The sequence below is a fragment of the Leguminivora glycinivorella genome, chromosome 5 (assembly GCF_023078275.1).
Source record: "Leguminivora glycinivorella isolate SPB_JAAS2020 chromosome 5, LegGlyc_1.1, whole genome shotgun sequence".
In the NCBI taxonomy this organism is placed as follows: Eukaryota; Metazoa; Arthropoda; class Insecta; order Lepidoptera; family Tortricidae; genus Leguminivora; species Leguminivora glycinivorella.
In genome coordinates this window covers 1,238,736-1,256,084 of record NC_062975.1, presented here as the reverse complement: position 1 = coordinate 1,256,084, position 17,349 = coordinate 1,238,736, and the positions used below count along the sequence as shown (strand labels likewise).

The window sequence follows — 17,349 nt, the reverse complement described above, 5'->3', positions numbered from 1 at the left end:
AAGTACAACTAGGGAACAAGCCAAATTATTTTTATTGAATATTTTTCCCGGCTCTGCCACCAGTGGGCCTTGTCGTTTTTTCTTTCGTGTATGATATCTATTTTAATTTATAATTCGGTGTTCAAGTGTTAAAATATTATATTAATAACTTATTATCATGAAAATGTTACATACAATTGCGGAAATATGCCTGTATTTCGTGTTGCTGAACGTGGTTATTGAACAAAATAAAATATTTTTCATGGATGAAATCAATTGTATAAATTCTTACACCATTTTTATAAATGTAATATAAGTAGTGCTGGTATGCAATCCCCGGAACTGTATAAATTAACAATAAAATAATTACATATTAGGTAACCATTGCATTACTACAATACTTGGACTTATTTTATTCAAACTTTAACTGTGATCTTGTATATTTTTCATTATTGATTGCTAAAAAATTATACCTACTTAACCCGAAGAACGTTTAGAAGTATGTACTTACGTCCAGGGTACCTAAAGTGTGTCTCGGAAGTTTCTTGCTCCGACACTCCTGGGCCATTTGCCGGCTCTTGTAAGGGCGGAAGTTGTTGCTGAAACCGAAAAATAACAGATCAGGTTTACCGAGTCCCGTTTCCTTGAATTCCGCGGTGTTGCGGTGTTTACAGAGACAACATTATTATTATACCAAAATGAAAAATCACCTTTGCGGCTTTTTCCTTCCTCAATTTGCGCTTCTGCTTGAGTTTCTCGTACAGGTAAGTATCCTTATCGCTCGGTGTCGAATATTCAGATTCGGGATCTGCGACGGGATTAAACGGTTTCGCGGGCTTCGCTTTGGGGACTTCGGCTGCAGAATCCTCGGCAAACTGAGTTAAAGGAATCGGGACGGGCTTGAATCCTCCTGGATATTTTTTTGGATACAATCTTGTGGGATTTTTGTTGAGGGGCTTTGGCGGCGTGAGATGCAACGATAGGGTCGGCTTAGCCGGCTCCAGGCGGAGTTTTATAGGCTTGTTCTTCGGATTAAAGTTATGATTAGGTCCCTTGATAGGCAGCTCGTACACCTCCTCTGACGGAGCGACGAACTGTTGCTGCTGTTCTTGATATGGCAATTCCAATTCCGCGGAGGGAGTAGGCAGGATGAAGTGATTTTCTGCATCTTCCGCTGGAGGCTCTAGATGTCTGGACGGCACATGTATCTCTTGGTTTTGTAGCTGCTGTGCTTTTCCTTTCCTAGCATGCTCAAATCGCGGATGGTTTTCACCTACCATAAATATTGGGATATCGTCTTGCTGAGCATGTGGTAACACAAAGCCCTGGCTCGGAGGGAGTTCAGGTAAAACGCTAGGATGGATTTGAGGTAAAGACTGTGGTAATATGGCAGGGTTATTTTGCGGGTCTGATTGTATAGGGTACCAGTCCGACTGTGTTCCATCAGTGGGGACGACATAGAAGTCTTCCTGCTTGTCTTGTGTGGGAGGAAGGAGGTACGTAGGGATTACATCTTGCTTGTCCTCCGCGCTATGCGTGTTGGGCGGTATGAGATAACTGTCAATCTTAGGCTCATCTGATTCTGATTCATAGTAAATGGGCGCGTCTGGGGTTGGACTGGTGTCGTTGACTATCAAAGTGGTGGTTTCTTGATAGTCCACGGGCACTTTGATTGTTGCTGCGTAGGCTATAAGCAGCCAAATCTGAAACAATGAAAAAAAAACATTATTCTTACATACATTTAACTGACGTGTACGCCAACAAGGAAAGATTGCAAACACCATATCAACTAAAACGGCATTGTTATCTAAAAGTATTTTTGGAATGGCATCACAAATTTATAATATTTTACCCAATAGTATCTTAAACATAGACAACATCGAACTCTTTAAGAAACGACTATTTACGTTCTTATCACACAAAGCATACTATTCAATCGAAGAATATAAAAGAGACAACACGAGTATTTGAGTATTATTATTAATTACAATTCTTAATTATATAATGTTGAACTGGAATATGTTATGGTTAATAGAAAATATTTGCATTTGTTAAAGAATTACTGATTACTGATATTTGCATGTTACTTATATTTATTAAGTATTTAATGTACTTCACAACCACCAATGAATTTGTATACCTAATGTTGGTAAAACATAGTGATACTAAGAAATTATTTTGTAACAACTATGTACTGTACCTATGTTTAACAAATAAATTGATTGATTGATTGATTGATATATTTTTATGAGTTAATATTCTTTATACCAAATTCTTATAAAATATCACAGATGTCATATATACCATAGATCAAGCAAACGTATCTACTTAGCGTGTCAAATGAACTCAGTGAAATCCACTGAGTTGTCCGTCTTTACTTGCAGCTTTCGGGCGTCAATTTTTGTAAGTTGAAGTCAACCAAAACATAAAAAATGCCTCGTTACGTGATATTCAATTGCAACAACACAAAAATTATGAACAATCAAGAGCCTGAGACATATTTAAAATTACAGGCAAGAATCAACTTCAGTACAAAATTTGACACGCTCGGCCCCTATACAAATATATGAATTTGTTTCTTCTATCTAAATTAAGTTCTGTGTAAAATATGCATATCGATTTACGAAGGACGGAATACAACTCAGAATCCAATCCTAAAATAATTGAACACATAACGAAATAAGTAACAAACAGTGTAGTAAAAAGCGTTACCAAACATTCTTATTAAAAAAGTTCTATAAAACTTGATTAACCCGCTTTATTTACCTTAATAGGCACAATCAATATTGCACAAGCTCTCGTAAGGTATCAACAAAACACCGGATGCCAACTAAATAGAATACAAAATAATTAAACCAACAAGAAAACGGTTGCAATTGCTTAACGAACCCAAAAGGTAATCAGACAAAAAATATATGACAATTTCTATTACATCGTGATACGTAATCATCAATTATAGGAAACTATGTCACTACCGGAGAAAAAAGTAGTCTAGGGCAAAAAATGTACGCGACGATTGCAGGCATTCAAGCGGCACGGACTATACTGCCTAGCCGAAGTGACAATCGTTGACGATACCGACCGAAAAGCAGTTTGAGGGGACGTAGCCAAATGCACAAACGCCTACGATAATATCATTTTCGTAGCTATAGATCAAGCAAATCTAATCACTAAAAAAACCGGCCAAGAGCGTGTCGGGCCACGCTCAGTGTAGGGTTCCGTAGGTTCCGTGTAACGTTTTCTCAAAAACTACTAAACTTATCAAGTTGAAAACAATTTTCCTTGAAAGTCTTTATAAAGTTCTACTTTTGTGGACATATGGTTCAAAAGTTAGAGGGGGGGGACACACTTTTTTTTTCCTTTAGGAGCGATTATTTCCAAAAATATTAATATTATCAAAAAACGATTTTAGTAAACCCTTATTCATTGAGTTGGAATGGAAAAAAAATCAGTCCCCACTTTACATGTAGGGGAGGGTATAGGTACCCTAACAAATAGTACATTACATCAGAGGCCGGGAAAATGAGGATTTCCGGCCAAGTGGGTATATACCGGGGGGGGGGGGGGGGGGGGATAGGGATACGAGACCGGGAATCCGTTTTCACGCCGAGGTATGTATAGTGCTTTTCTCAAACATACAATGAAATAAAATAAAAATGCTCTAAAGGACAATATTTTATAAAAAAAAAGTTACTTTGCAGGGCTAGGCCTGAAAAATAATATGAAATCCCTTTACAGTCCTCTCGAGTTGTTGCGCCCAAAAAACGATACTTCCCAGCCCATTTTAAGGAACGTAAAGACAATATTTCATTGCATGTTTGAGAAAAACATTTTTTTCCACTTTTTATTTTACCATTTTGTCGGCGTGATTGATATACATATACATAATGTACCAAATTTCAGCTTTCTAGTGCTAACGACCACTGAGATTATATATCCGCGGACGGACGGACGGACAGACAAACATGGCGAAACTATAGGGGTTCCTAGTTGACTACGGAACCTAAAAAAGCGGCGAAAAATGTAGGGCTCACCGGCCCATTGTCTTCATCTCGGAGCAAAAAATACTATTTTCTTATATCCCATTTTCTTAAATCTGTAGTCTTCATAAAGCGCATGTCTTCCTAAACCTTGACGTTTTTTAGTGTCAATATTTGCTTAACTATATAGATAGTTAAGCATCTATCTATTTATCTTTATCACTCTTCCATATTAGCACGACAGAGCCAGATTGCGTATCGACAGGCATCTAGCGTCAACGATTGTCATTTTGGCTAGACCGGCAAAAGCAATAGAGATACGCTTACGAATCGCAAGCAATTGTGATGGTGGCTAGGTTCTGTTGGTTTTGTTGCTTCCATTTGGATGGGTTCGACCCGTTCGGTGCCTGGTTGAACTGAGTTTTTTGGTTTGTTGTGACGGTGGAAGATAGGGGCATTGACGCGTTGCTTCTTGAATAGAAATTGAAAATAAATGGTAATACGCCAATTTGTGGTGCGAGATATCGAGTTATTAGTTTGATAGTAGTCGCATTGCAAATATGGCAAACAGGTTCCATAAAGTGCATTTTAAAACTGCATGCGAGCCGAACTTTTTAAACTTTAATTAGTTATTTTACTATATATATGTATAAATATATTCTTGTCTAAGATTTCCTTATTAAAAAGGTAGTCATTGGAATACATTACATTTTTTTTATACATTGGTATACTCACATAGTTAAACTTATTTTTGATAGTTGCTTTATTTATTACTTTCAGCTCTCTTAGTAGCAGCAGCGGCTGGTCCATACAAGCCGATTCCCACCGGCTTGCCTAAAATTGATTACTAGGTAGTAAAATAGCTAATGTAAAGGTAGGTTTATTTTTGCTTTGGTGTTGCCTAGCAGAAATTTTCACCAGCCGCTACTGCTTAGTAGTGGTACCATTGTAACCAAGTAATCATACATGATATGTATTTCAACTAACATTATATCTTCCAATATATTTAGACCATTTTGTATATTACCTACCCCAGAAATAACATACTGAATAGGCATATATACGTAGTAATTTAGTAGTAAGTAGTAATTGATTGATGAAAATTGTTCAGGAAGTAGCTACCTCCTCTTTAAAATGATGATAACACTTGGCTTCCGGCGAACTTGGTTAGTTACGGAACTTTCTTTCAAGTTTCCACTAGCGGAGTAATCGTCTTATCTTCAAACCGCAATTATATAACTTTTACTATTTATTATAAGAAAAAGAGTGAAATATTTCAATGGTAATTTTTATAACCTATTTCTAAATGACTTATATATAATATACCTCTTGCGATATTTATATATGTAATTAGCTTTACACATTAAATATACTCTATTATAACTTCAACAAAAAAAATTATATATATATATATATTATGTATGTTGTGATATATTTATATATTGGTTAGGTATATATTTTGTATTTTATTTATGTACTCTAGTATGGTATTTTATTGTATAGTGTAATTTTGTATTTATGTAATTTATTTAATTGTTAGCAAATATTTTGGATTACTTTTGACCTTTATTGTACTAGTTTATGTATTAAGTTTGTCTATTTTACCTACTGGAACGATCCTCTCATCTACTCCAAGGTTAGCTGGAAGAGATCCCTTATAGGGATAAGCTCGCCTTTGTATCTCTATTCCTACAAATTGTACATAAACTGTTGTTCACAATAACGTAAAAGTGATTACTACTGCTACTTTATCTTTAAACTCCAATTATTAAATTTAAGATTTGATATTTTATCTGTCTGGAGAAACAGAGTAATTCTGTTTCAAAAATGCAAAGAGGGACACGTCCAGTATTTTGCAGTTTTTGGAATTGACCATAGTTAAAAAAATATTTCTCAAAAAAAAAGTATTTTAACTGAATAATTTTTACCGAAGTCACGAATGTCACGATCTTTCGGGAACATTCAATATTGCCAATTAGGGTTAAGTAAGTACCTAAGTATCTAAATGTCAAAGTAGTTTCAGTACCTACTGAAACAAACCAAACGTTTGAACGGATTGACTACCTATTAGTCCATTATTTTTAATTCCCACTCCTTTATCGTGAAACGCACACATATGTGGCGTTCTCAGTGTCGGCAGCATCAATGTGGTACATTGAAAAAAACAAGTGTAATCAATTATGAATCTACACAAATTCACGCAACGCTATAAAAAATACAACACGAACACATCAACGCATGTTTACTTGTTTATTCAAATAGCCACTGAACCAAAAAAAGCAGCAAAAACTAGTGGAAGTGTTTGATGGTCACGAGTTGGGACATAACAGATGGCATAATACCATGTAATGGGACTGCCGGCCTAGCCAAATGACAATCGTTGACGCTGTGATGTAGTATGTAAGTAGTGACGACCGGCCTGGCCGAGTCGGTAGTGACCCCGCCTGCTACGCCGCGGTCCCGGGTTCGAATCCCAAAAGCTGTTCTCTACTCTGAGTTCGCGACGGGTAAGCGAAGGCGCGACCATGAGCGTTGGAAGGAGCTTGCTGGGAAAAGGTCATCTTGGCGAACTACCATCCATAACAGTGTTAACACATTCACTACCAGACGAAAAATGGCGCACTACGTCAGAAACCGGTCGTAATTTTATAACCGCCGTTTCTGTGGCGAGAATCCGCCCAGCGGGTTTTCCGGCATCTGAGCAAAGTTTACAAGTGCCCACCAGGCGGGTTCTTAGTTGCGAAAGTGTTAAGGCATTTGAGGATAACCGCCTCAAAACCTTAGATGAAAAGCGCCAATTACGAAAAGAGAGACCTAAGCCCTCCTACGTGTACACGTATAACTCCGCTGGCGAACTTTATTGCCACACGTGCCAGCGAGTATTTAAAAGCAAGTTCGGCCTGGCCAGCCACATTAGAGCACACGCAAGGAAACGTCTCCGTAAGGTTTATTTAGGGTATATATATATACCCACAAGACAGGCCTTCTTGAGCTTACCGTGGGACTCAGTCAATCTGTGTAAGAATGTCCTAGGACCAGGAAGACGCCCACCTGGCTGACGACGGTTCAGCGAGACCTGAAAGACCACAATATAGACGCCGATCTTGCACTCAATCGTGCAGAATGGAAGAAAAGGGCGGGGAAGGCCGACCCCAAGTAAAAGGGACAAAGGCCTAGCGAGATGATGATGATGATGATGATGTCCTATAATATTTATTTATTTAGTACGTAAGCACTGCCTTAACGCCTGCCTTATCGTGAGGTACCTTTCCTAATATCAGTATGTTGTTCCTCTAATGCCATCCGTACATGGCGATCCTGCCAGGATTCGAACCTGGAATCTGATCCGCAGTCAGACGCCGATCAAAACGCAATCTGGCTCTGTCGCGTCAATCCGTAAAGCTTTTCGTCCACTAGGCTCGCCGAGTCGAGTCTCATTAATGCGCCTTCTGCATTTCTTATGAAACTGCGTCCATTAGCGACGCGTCGAATAGCATTCAAATTAGGGATGTACCGACTATTGATTTGGCCGACTAGGCCGACTACCGACTAGTCGGCGCTGGGGTGGCCGATTAGTCGGCCGACTAGTCGCCTAGTCGGCAAAACAGTTTTTCAACTAAATTCTCATTTTGAATGTCGTTTTTGGTCCGTTATTCATGATTTTTTTACGAGTTCAAATGTCTATTAAGTATTCAGATAGATTTTCCATTTTTAACAACCAGTTTGGCGTAGTAGGTAATGAATTAGTAATCCTGCCTATGAAATTGGTAGTCCTAAGCAGGACATTATTTTTGTGATATCTGATATTTGTTGTTTTGACTAAGAAAGGCATAACAAATAGGTACACAATACAACCACATCAGCTGTTGATTTATTGTTGTACTGTTTTTCTATCACTTATGAAGTGCCGACTAATCGGCCTTTTTTGCCGACTAGTCGCCGACTAATTGCCGACTACAAAAGTGGCCGGATAGTCGGCTAGTCGGTACATCCCTAAATTCAAATGTATGAGCTCTCGATTCGACGCGACTCAACTCCGCCTAAACACATAAGTGGATGCCTGCCTTAAGAGCGATAGGGATAGCTGGCTACGATAACGATATTATCGTTAGCGTTCGTGCATTTGGCTACGCACCCTGCACTGACAGTTTTGCCGGTCTAATAACTTCGCCGGCTAGGTAATCATTACACTTAATTGAGACTATTGTACTACTGGAAAGGAATTAACATTGTCATTAATGGCACTACACTACCACAGGTACAACACAGCAAATTTTTAGGCATCACACTGGATTTCGGTCTCAAATGGGACGCTCACATAGATAATTTATGTGGTAAACTATCTGGTGCATGCTATGCCTTGGGTCGACTATCCCGAGTCCTACCCTCCAAAGAACTCCGTTCGTGTTACTACTCACTTTTCCACTCAGTTATGTGTTACGGTTTAGAATTATGGGCTACGGCAGCCGAATGGCGACGCGTCTTCATTCTGCAAAAGCGAGCTGTCCGCATTATATCTTCCGTTCCACCTCGTACTCCGGCTCAAAACCTATTCAAAAAGAACAATATTCTCACACTGCCTTCTCAGTACATTTACGACGTGGCAAAGCACGTCAATGAAAATTTGGACTCTTACCCGTTCAAAAAAATCACTCGCACCAGACAGGGCTCGAAAAATCAACTCCAAACTCATACTACCAAACTGACTAAGTCGTCTAAAATCATGTCTCACATAGGACCTAGAGTCTTCAACAAACTACCAGCAGAAATAAAAAACGCAGGCAGTACCCACCAATTTTTAAAAAAGTTAAGAAGGTGGCTCTTAGAATACTCCTTCTATGACATAAAAGATTTCTTTGACCTACCAAATAACTTATATTAGAATAAAATAATAATTATGTATAAAATCAAATTAACAAATCTAAATGACATATCATATGTAATATAATCAATGAATGCATCTTTCAATTAAAAATTCGAAATTATAACTAGACTGAAATTGTAATAATCTTAATGTAATTGCTGTTAAATAATTTTATTGATGAACGTGTAATATTTATAATATTATTAATAAAATGTCTATGTCTATGTCTATGAATGCGTTTGTCTTCTACTTCCGTGTGTTATCCTGGCATTGTCTTGGGTCCACTTTGGCACTTTATCCCAGGATTTGGCAAAGATTAATTCTAGTTCTTACAATTTGCTTTAAGACCTTCCAATCGAGGTAAGTTCTGCTCTATTAGAATTCATCCCACTCAAAGTTTTTCTTCACCAAAAAGAGACTGACAAATATCAAATAATACAAGTTTTTTGTGCAGTTCACCAAAACGTTACTGAGACTGGCAAATATCAAATAATACATAAGTTCCGAAAAAATGTTATGACTGTACGAGCTGGGGTTTGAACTCGTTACCCCTTGAAAGTCTCATACTAAAGGAACGTCTGTTTCTAAAATAAAATTATTGGAATCCAATAACTTCACGCTACATTTATCTCGGTGGTTAAATTAGGTAACTTATATTGAAGGCACGGAACAAATGATTCGGTGCAAATCGTTCCGTGGCGCGCGGTGTACCATTCGTGTCGTCGCGACCTGTTCGCGTAGCACAAGAACGAATAGTACATTACGATACAAGTTCGTAAAAAAGGAAGTTCGAAATGAGTGGCGATAAATTAAAACACGACCGAAGGGAGTTTTTAAAATAACAAGATATGAAATGATTAAAAAACTTCAGAGGGCCATCTGTACTGAAAGACGTCGTACGATACACGTGCGAATAGTGTGTATTTTAATTTATCGCCACTCGTTTCGAACTTCCTTTTTTTCGCACTCGTATCGTAATGTACTATAGGTATTTACCTACTATTTATACTACTTACGAATATTATCTTCTTTTTCTAACAGTGCCTATTACTATCTCATAATAAAATAAAATAAATCTACTTAGAATCACTGTATTGTTCACTCGCGATTTGTATTTTAAGATCAATTTAGGACGTAATAATATTAATTAAACAATTTTATTGAGTTAAAGAATGTGTTGTTATCTAACTTCGAGTAGTTGGCTAACCATGAGACGCGAAAGTGCCACTCTGGTACCTACAGAAAATTTTAAAAATAAGCACAGATATAACTGGACAACTTAAGGACATGTTTGTGACTAAAGTCGTACCTAATAATAACCTAAACACAAAATTAAAATTTTGAAAAAACCCCGACCGCGACATAGTAGACCGATTTTCATGAAACATGGCTAAGAACACTCCCGACTAACTCAGCTATCCGACAAAAAAAAACTAAATCTAAATCGGTTCATCCGTTCGGGAGCCACGATGCCACAGACAGACACACACACAGACAGACAGACAGACAGACAGACAGACAGACGGACAGACAGGCAGACACGTCAAACTTATAACACCCCGTCGTTTTTGCGGCGGGGGTAAAAAAATGAATAAACCGTTAGGTCCTAAAACTTTATTACACAGAGAAAATCACTCCCATAGAGTCTGGCTAATGAAAGTTGAACCCAGTATTTTTTTAAAACAGCAACTCTGGATGTCATATCATCGATTGTCATCTGTCAGTGTGACTGTCCGTTTAACGAATTTCGGTAAAAGTTAACATCGAAATCTATAAATAATAATGAATAACACCATACAAATTAGCAAAGTAAGTGCTGTAAATAAATTAGAAATAATAAAAAAGAAACCATGTTATCAATGTGTTGCCAGCTCCAATTTTTTTGAAATTGCCACGTTTTTTCGGGCTCAACTCGGGAGGAATAAGTAAAGGAAGAGTTGCAACTCCATACATCAGTAAATGCGGGTTATTTGTATAGGCACAGTTAAGTGACATCTAGTGACAATCACACGTCAATCACGCGTCAAATATGATGTTTGTAAACGTGATGTTTGTGCTGTCGCTCGTTCTAGTTTTAGTTTAGTTGTTAGCTTAGTTTATTAAGTCAGGGTACCACTGAAAATCAGCGCCTCGGCTTGCCGTGGCAAGTTGGCAACATGCTGAGTGGGATCCCATTTAGCATCTAGTTTGTGTTGTACCTCTATCTTGTATTTGTCCAATTTGATGTTAAATAAAGTATATTCTATTCTATTCTATTCTAAATAGCGTGAATTATCAGTACCACTACTATATACTAGGTGGCAACTGTGTCTCGTCTACCAAAAATTTAATATTAGAACAGGGGGCCGATTTTTGAGTCTCACTGTCACTAAAATACCGGTTGAAAACGGTGAATTGCCTATTATTTTCAGTGACAATTTTCTGAATTCGAACGCCGTGAGACTGAAAAATCGGCCCCCAGTTTACAACTTATATTACAAGCAGAAGGAATTGAAAACAGAATAATTACTGATTAATAGTTTAGTAATATTAGCTAAAAATTGGTGATCATTAGATTTTTCGTTCATCACGACATCTATTGACAAGTAGCAGTACTGATAATTTAGGCTAGTTGACGCGTGATTGTCACTAGATGTCACTTTACTATGCCTATACAAATAAAACCGCATTTACTAATGTATGGAGTTACTTATTCCTCTATGTTAAAAAGTGATCTTTACCATTATATTAGGTAACTAATTCCTAGAAACCAGCTACTAATCATAATTAATAGTTAGCGCACCTACTATTTGGATAGCATCTAAAGTCCGTGCAAACTTCTCCTAACCGGGGTATTTATTCTCTTGAATAGCTCGCTCTTAAGTAATCGCGTTCCGCTTTACAAACTTAAATAAAAAGTTTTACCGCGAACCGCTAATGATGTGTTTTCTTTAGGGATGCCCCAAATAGGGATTTGGACCGGATACCGGATATTCGGCGCCCTCTCTAGGAAGAAATCCGATTATTCGTGGCCACTATACTCGCCACAAAAGTAACTGGCGACTGAAGTCGTATTGCTATCTCTTTTATGTTAATGGTGACACAGTGAGATAGAAAAGGATAAGAGTTTTGAATGATTCAATAACATAGGTATAACTATAAAACTCCCGTGAGACTCATACATATTTAAAAATATTTTAAGCGGGTTACTCACGTATTAAGTCGATATAGCGTTCGACATGTTTCGGCTCAATTTCAACAACATAGGTATAACCGATAGCCCCATGTGCAGAGCGTGCATGGAAGCAGAAGAAACCACCAAACACTTTCTTCTAGAGTGTAAACAGGTAGAAGTATATAGGAACAAGTATCTAGTACGCCAAACACACTGAAAGAGGTATTTAGCAACCTGAAAACACTGCTAGGATTCGTAGAGGAGCTAGGGTGGTTGGAGTAGTGCTACCCCGTCTATTTCACGCAAAATAGGCACAATGGATGTCGACTTGCGGAAAATGCCCAATAAAACTAACTAACTAACTTTGTAGTAAGGCGGCGGAATTGAAAAAAGTCGTCTAGTTTTGAAGTTGATGTGACTGGAGAGTATACTGCTGACAAGTGGTATCGTTGTGATCGGTAGACTTTACTGAGTACTAAATAATGACTTGTCGCATTCTCAGACTGTGGGGGGGTTAACTATGACGTCACAAAGATCGCGGTCCCGGGTTTCAATTTTTTGCCAATTTGTCTAGAACCCCTTATCCAATTTTGAAAAATGAGGTGTCGATTGAAAGCGTATGACATGCTGATTAAGATTTCTTATATGTGAAAAGTATAGTTTTCTTAGTTATTTTTTAATTAACAATAATGCAAAAAATACTTTTTTTTTTACTCCCTTTTTTATTTTTGTGACTCAAAAAGGCAATGAAAACGGCCAGTTAGCTAAAAAATATGTTATATAAATCATTTAGCTACATTATTAAGCTATCTGTTGCTTTTTAAATTTCTACGATCGGATAATAAATAAGCAAACTACAAGAACATACCTGTAGGCGGGGCGTACCGCTTGACACGCGGTCCCATACATTCGGCGTCTACCAAATTACACCTCGCGCAAAATTCATTTCAAGCAGATATACCTCTAATCTTATTCATCGTAACCTATCAATATTGGTATCATTTGAAAGTACAATTAAAGTCCTTTAAGAAACAATGTCAACCATTTTCTTAAAATCAATAATCGCCAGTCTACGGTGGTTACAAAGAAAAAAAGCGGGGATGCAATTTGACTGGTTCCCTAGGTTTGATACCCTAGACGAGTTTAAAAGGGGAGGTAAAGGTGACATATGGGTTTAAGTTTAGTTTTAAGTTATTTTTTCTTTTATTTGTTGATTTTATTGTGTTTAATTTTTTTGTAATTTTATCAAGAATACATGCTGGTTTCTTTTTGTGAAAATGCCCTTTTTTATGAGAAATGCGACGAATTTCATGGCATTTTCCGATATAGACTAAAATTAACTTTCAAATAAGGCCACATAGTCATACTTTTACTTATATAATATTAAGGGTACACTGAGAGAAAATACAACCAGTTTTCATGTTCGTTCAACAAGTTTTTTGATTAAAATAGCGCCTACGTGCTCTTTGGTTCAAACAACAAGCTACTTGTCATTTGAATCGGCAATATATTTGAATCAACAAGTCGATTTTATAAAAACAACCTGACACATATTGTTTTAAACATACGTTTGGCTGATTCAAACGGATAAACCGCAACAAGTCGAACTTGTTAAATTCACAATGCAAATTTCTCTCAGTGTAATAGCCCCGGCGGAGTAGTGCAAGCGGGACAGCAGTGTAGCAATCCATAGACCTGACTTCACTGGTTCCGCAGTGCCACACATAGTATTACGAGGCGCCCTGCGCGCCTTATTGCTCTCTCTCTAATATATGGGTCAATAATGCTTCAACGCAAACGATTGAGATGTGTGATTTTTTTGACACTGAGTGTATTTGCAGGAGCTGCATGTACTTAACAAGTGTACCCCAACAACTATTCCATATTTATAACGCATTATTAATAATAAATATGTTCTTAATCTTATCTTGACTTCTGTTGAATAATTATGTTTTGAGAAAAGTGGCTAAAAGTGATGATTATAATTACTAAAACATTATAGGTAACTTCATTTTAGTGATTTAATGTGTATAACGACCGAAGTCCAATCGTTTTGATTTTACGATTACTTTTTAATACCTACTGGGTCAAAAAACCGCACCTCTAAGTCGTTTGAGTTCAAACGGTATTACTTGGTATTACCCTTAATATTATATAAGTAAAAGTATGACTATGTGGCCTTATTTGAAAGTTAATTTTAGTCTCTATCGGAAAATGCCATGAAATTCATCAGATTTCTCATAAAAAAGGGAATTTTCAGCAAAAGAAACCAACGGTATCCTTGATAAAATTACAAAAAAAATAAACACAATAAAATCAACAAATAAAAGAAAAAATAACTTAAAACTAAACTTAAACCCTAGTTTTTTCTCCCCTGACCCTCTGTGTAGCTTTTAGGCCAGAGAACAACCTATATGTCACCTTTACCTCCCCTTTTAAACTCGTCTAGGGTATCAAACCTAGGAAACCAGTCAAATTGCATACCCACTTTTTTCCTTTGTAACCACCGCAGACTGGCGGTTATTGATTTTAAGAAAATGATTGACATTGTTTCTTAAAGTACTTTAATTGTACTTTCAAATGATACCAATATTGATAGGTTACGATGAATAAGATTAGAGGTATATCTGTTTGAAACGAATTTTGCACGAGGTGTAATTTGGTAGACGCCGAATGTATGGGAACGCGTGTCAAGCGGTACTCCCCGCCTACAGGTATGTGCTTGTAGTTTGCTTATTTATTATCCGATCGTAGAAATTTAAAAAGCAACAGATAGCTTAATAATGTAGTTAAATGATTTATATAACATATTTTTTAGCTAAGTGGCCGTTTTCATTGCCTTTTTGAGTCACAAATATAAAAAAAGAGAGTAAAAAAAAGTATTGTTTGCATTATTGTTAATTAAAAAATAACTAACAAAACTATACTTTTCACATATAAGAAATCTTAATCAGCATGTTATACGCTTTCAATCGACACCTCATTTTTCAAAATTGGATAAGGGGTTCTTGACAAAGTGACAAAAAATTGAAACCCGGGATCGCGATCTTTGTGACGTCATAGTTAACCCCCCCACAGTCTGAGAATGCGACAAGTCATTATTTCGTACTCAGTAAAGTCTACCGATCACAACGATACCACTTGTCAGCAGTATCTCTCCAGTCACATCAACTTTTTCCGAGACCCTCTCGCCGCTCTACTATTGAATGATTCACGGTTATTTTCATTAGACTTATATTGACCGGGATGTAGACCGTGATTACCTTTTTGATTTTTGTCGAGCTCCCGATATTTCGACGCAGTTGCATGCATCATGATCACGGTAATCACGGTCTATATCCCGGTCAATATAAGTCTAATAGAAAAGGATAGTACTATAGCATCAGTCGCCACTTAGTTTTACGGCAATTATAGTCGCATTGGACACTTATGACACTCTAGGTAACGTTGTAAAACATGGAAAATATTTCGATTCGTTTGAAAATATTTCGTCTAGGGAAGACATGGAATAATAAACTATATTCGTGCCGAATACCGAAGTATTCGGCTAAGTGGCCGAATAGGCGAATATCGAATACCTGATGGTATATTTGGGCCATCTCTAGTTTTCTTTGCGTCCATGTAAACCTTGCTTCTGCGAAAAACCGCATTTATATAAAATATGAAATGAAGCAGGTCATTAAATGGCCCGTAATATCTCGGCCTTGTAATCAAGAGTAGATAGACAATTTTTGGGAAACCGGAGTACCCGTCGGGTTGGAAGGTCAGATGGCAGTCGCTTTCGTAAGATTCAAGATTCAATAGTTTATTCATGGTAAATCATTTACATAAGTAATTCATAATTACAATAACACTAGTGCCTACGCCAAATCTTGGGATTAGTTGTCAAAGCGGCTCCTATAAGCCGTGACAAATGCCGAGATAACACAAGGAGGGTGATGCTCAATCCTAGAATGCATCGGCACTTTCCCGGTGTGCTTGTAGTCAAATGCTTTACCTGTTTCCAAAAAAATATCATATTAATCCATACTTCCATACTGATATTATAAATGGGAAAGTGTGTGTGTGTGTGTGTGTGTGTGTTTGTCCGTCTTCCACAGCAAAACGGAACGACGAATTGACGTGATTTTTTAAGTGGAGATAGTTGAAGAGATGGAGAGTGACATAGGCTACTTTATGTCCCTTTCTGACCCCCCACTCCCCTAAAATTGGGGGGTGGAAGTTTGTATGGAGCATTCCTTAATTTTCAAATTTAACGCGACCGAAGCCCCGGACAAAAGCTAGTATCTCATTTATTTTTTTTTGTTTAACAAATAAGTACATTATATTATTCACACTTATGTTTCTCGCCAAACTGTCTTGCAGTTTGTTGGCGAGATAGCGCTCATTTTTAACTTTTACATGTACTTACTTACATATATTTTAATTGGGTTTATTCCTTAGTGTTATATATAACGCTATTGCAGCTACAGCTGTAATACTTAGTTATAATATCACAATAACTGCTACAGAACTTTCAAAATATTGCAAAGGCACACGCTTTATGTCGTTATTGCCAATATCACAATTGTTAACTGAATACTGTGATAGACGTAGTAATTCACACAAAAGGTAAATTATCTCGAATTCTTACAAAGTAGCCATTGTGGCGTAACCAAAGTAACTCGATTGGAAAATATTGCGTCAGGTGCAAACGATAAGATACGGAAAGTTCTGCTTTTGTTGGAAATCGATTATTTTGACGCGGTTATTAACTTGACCTGCTCAAGGCCGGAGCTTCTTTATGATTTAATTATTTATAATAAACGTTGGTAACTCGTAACTAGGCAGAAGTTAATTGTTGAGGAACTACGGGAGCGTAAACTTGAAAGAAATAGGCTTGGTAACACAAATTACGTAAATTGTTTTCTTTGTAGTCTTAATTATTATACTACTAGCTTACATGAGCCCGCGGCTACTAGTAGAGGAGATATAGCCTTGGGGGTCATAATAATTACCACAGAACCGAAGTTTGGTTTGCCGCCTAATTCCCCATAAGTTGATACCAGAGACGATTTTTAAATTTTAGGATTTTTTTTCCATAGTAATTTTTCATACAACTTTTGGCGGTCGAAAAAACACATTTTGCATAAATATATTTTACTATATTTTTAGTATGTCAAAAAGACACACACAAAGAACTAAAAAAACCAAACTTCGGTTCTGTGGGAATTATTATGACCCCCCCCATACAAATTCTCATTCCACTCCTCTACTATACGCTCGCGTTGAATTCGAAAATTGCGGAATGCTCTATACAAACATCCATCCCCCGTTTCAGGAAGGTAGGGGGGGGGGGGTTGGAAAGGGACAATAAAATAAATAATTAAAAA

At 37.3% G+C, this 17,349-nt stretch overlaps 1 protein-coding gene across 1 annotated transcript in view; it reads right to left on the bottom strand.

Annotated features, from left to right (window-relative positions):
* LOC125226296 overlaps window positions 1–17,349 on the bottom strand; it is a 38,988-nt gene that overhangs the window by 4,730 nt on the left and 16,909 nt on the right. The window contains exons 2-3 of the mRNA XM_048130235.1: window positions 690–1,682; window positions 491–578 (exon numbers count right to left, since the gene is read on the bottom strand). Of these exons, the coding sequence (XP_047986192.1) occupies window positions 491–578; window positions 690–1,682 (1,081 nt within the window). The remainder of the gene's footprint in view (window positions 1–490; window positions 579–689; window positions 1,683–17,349) is intronic.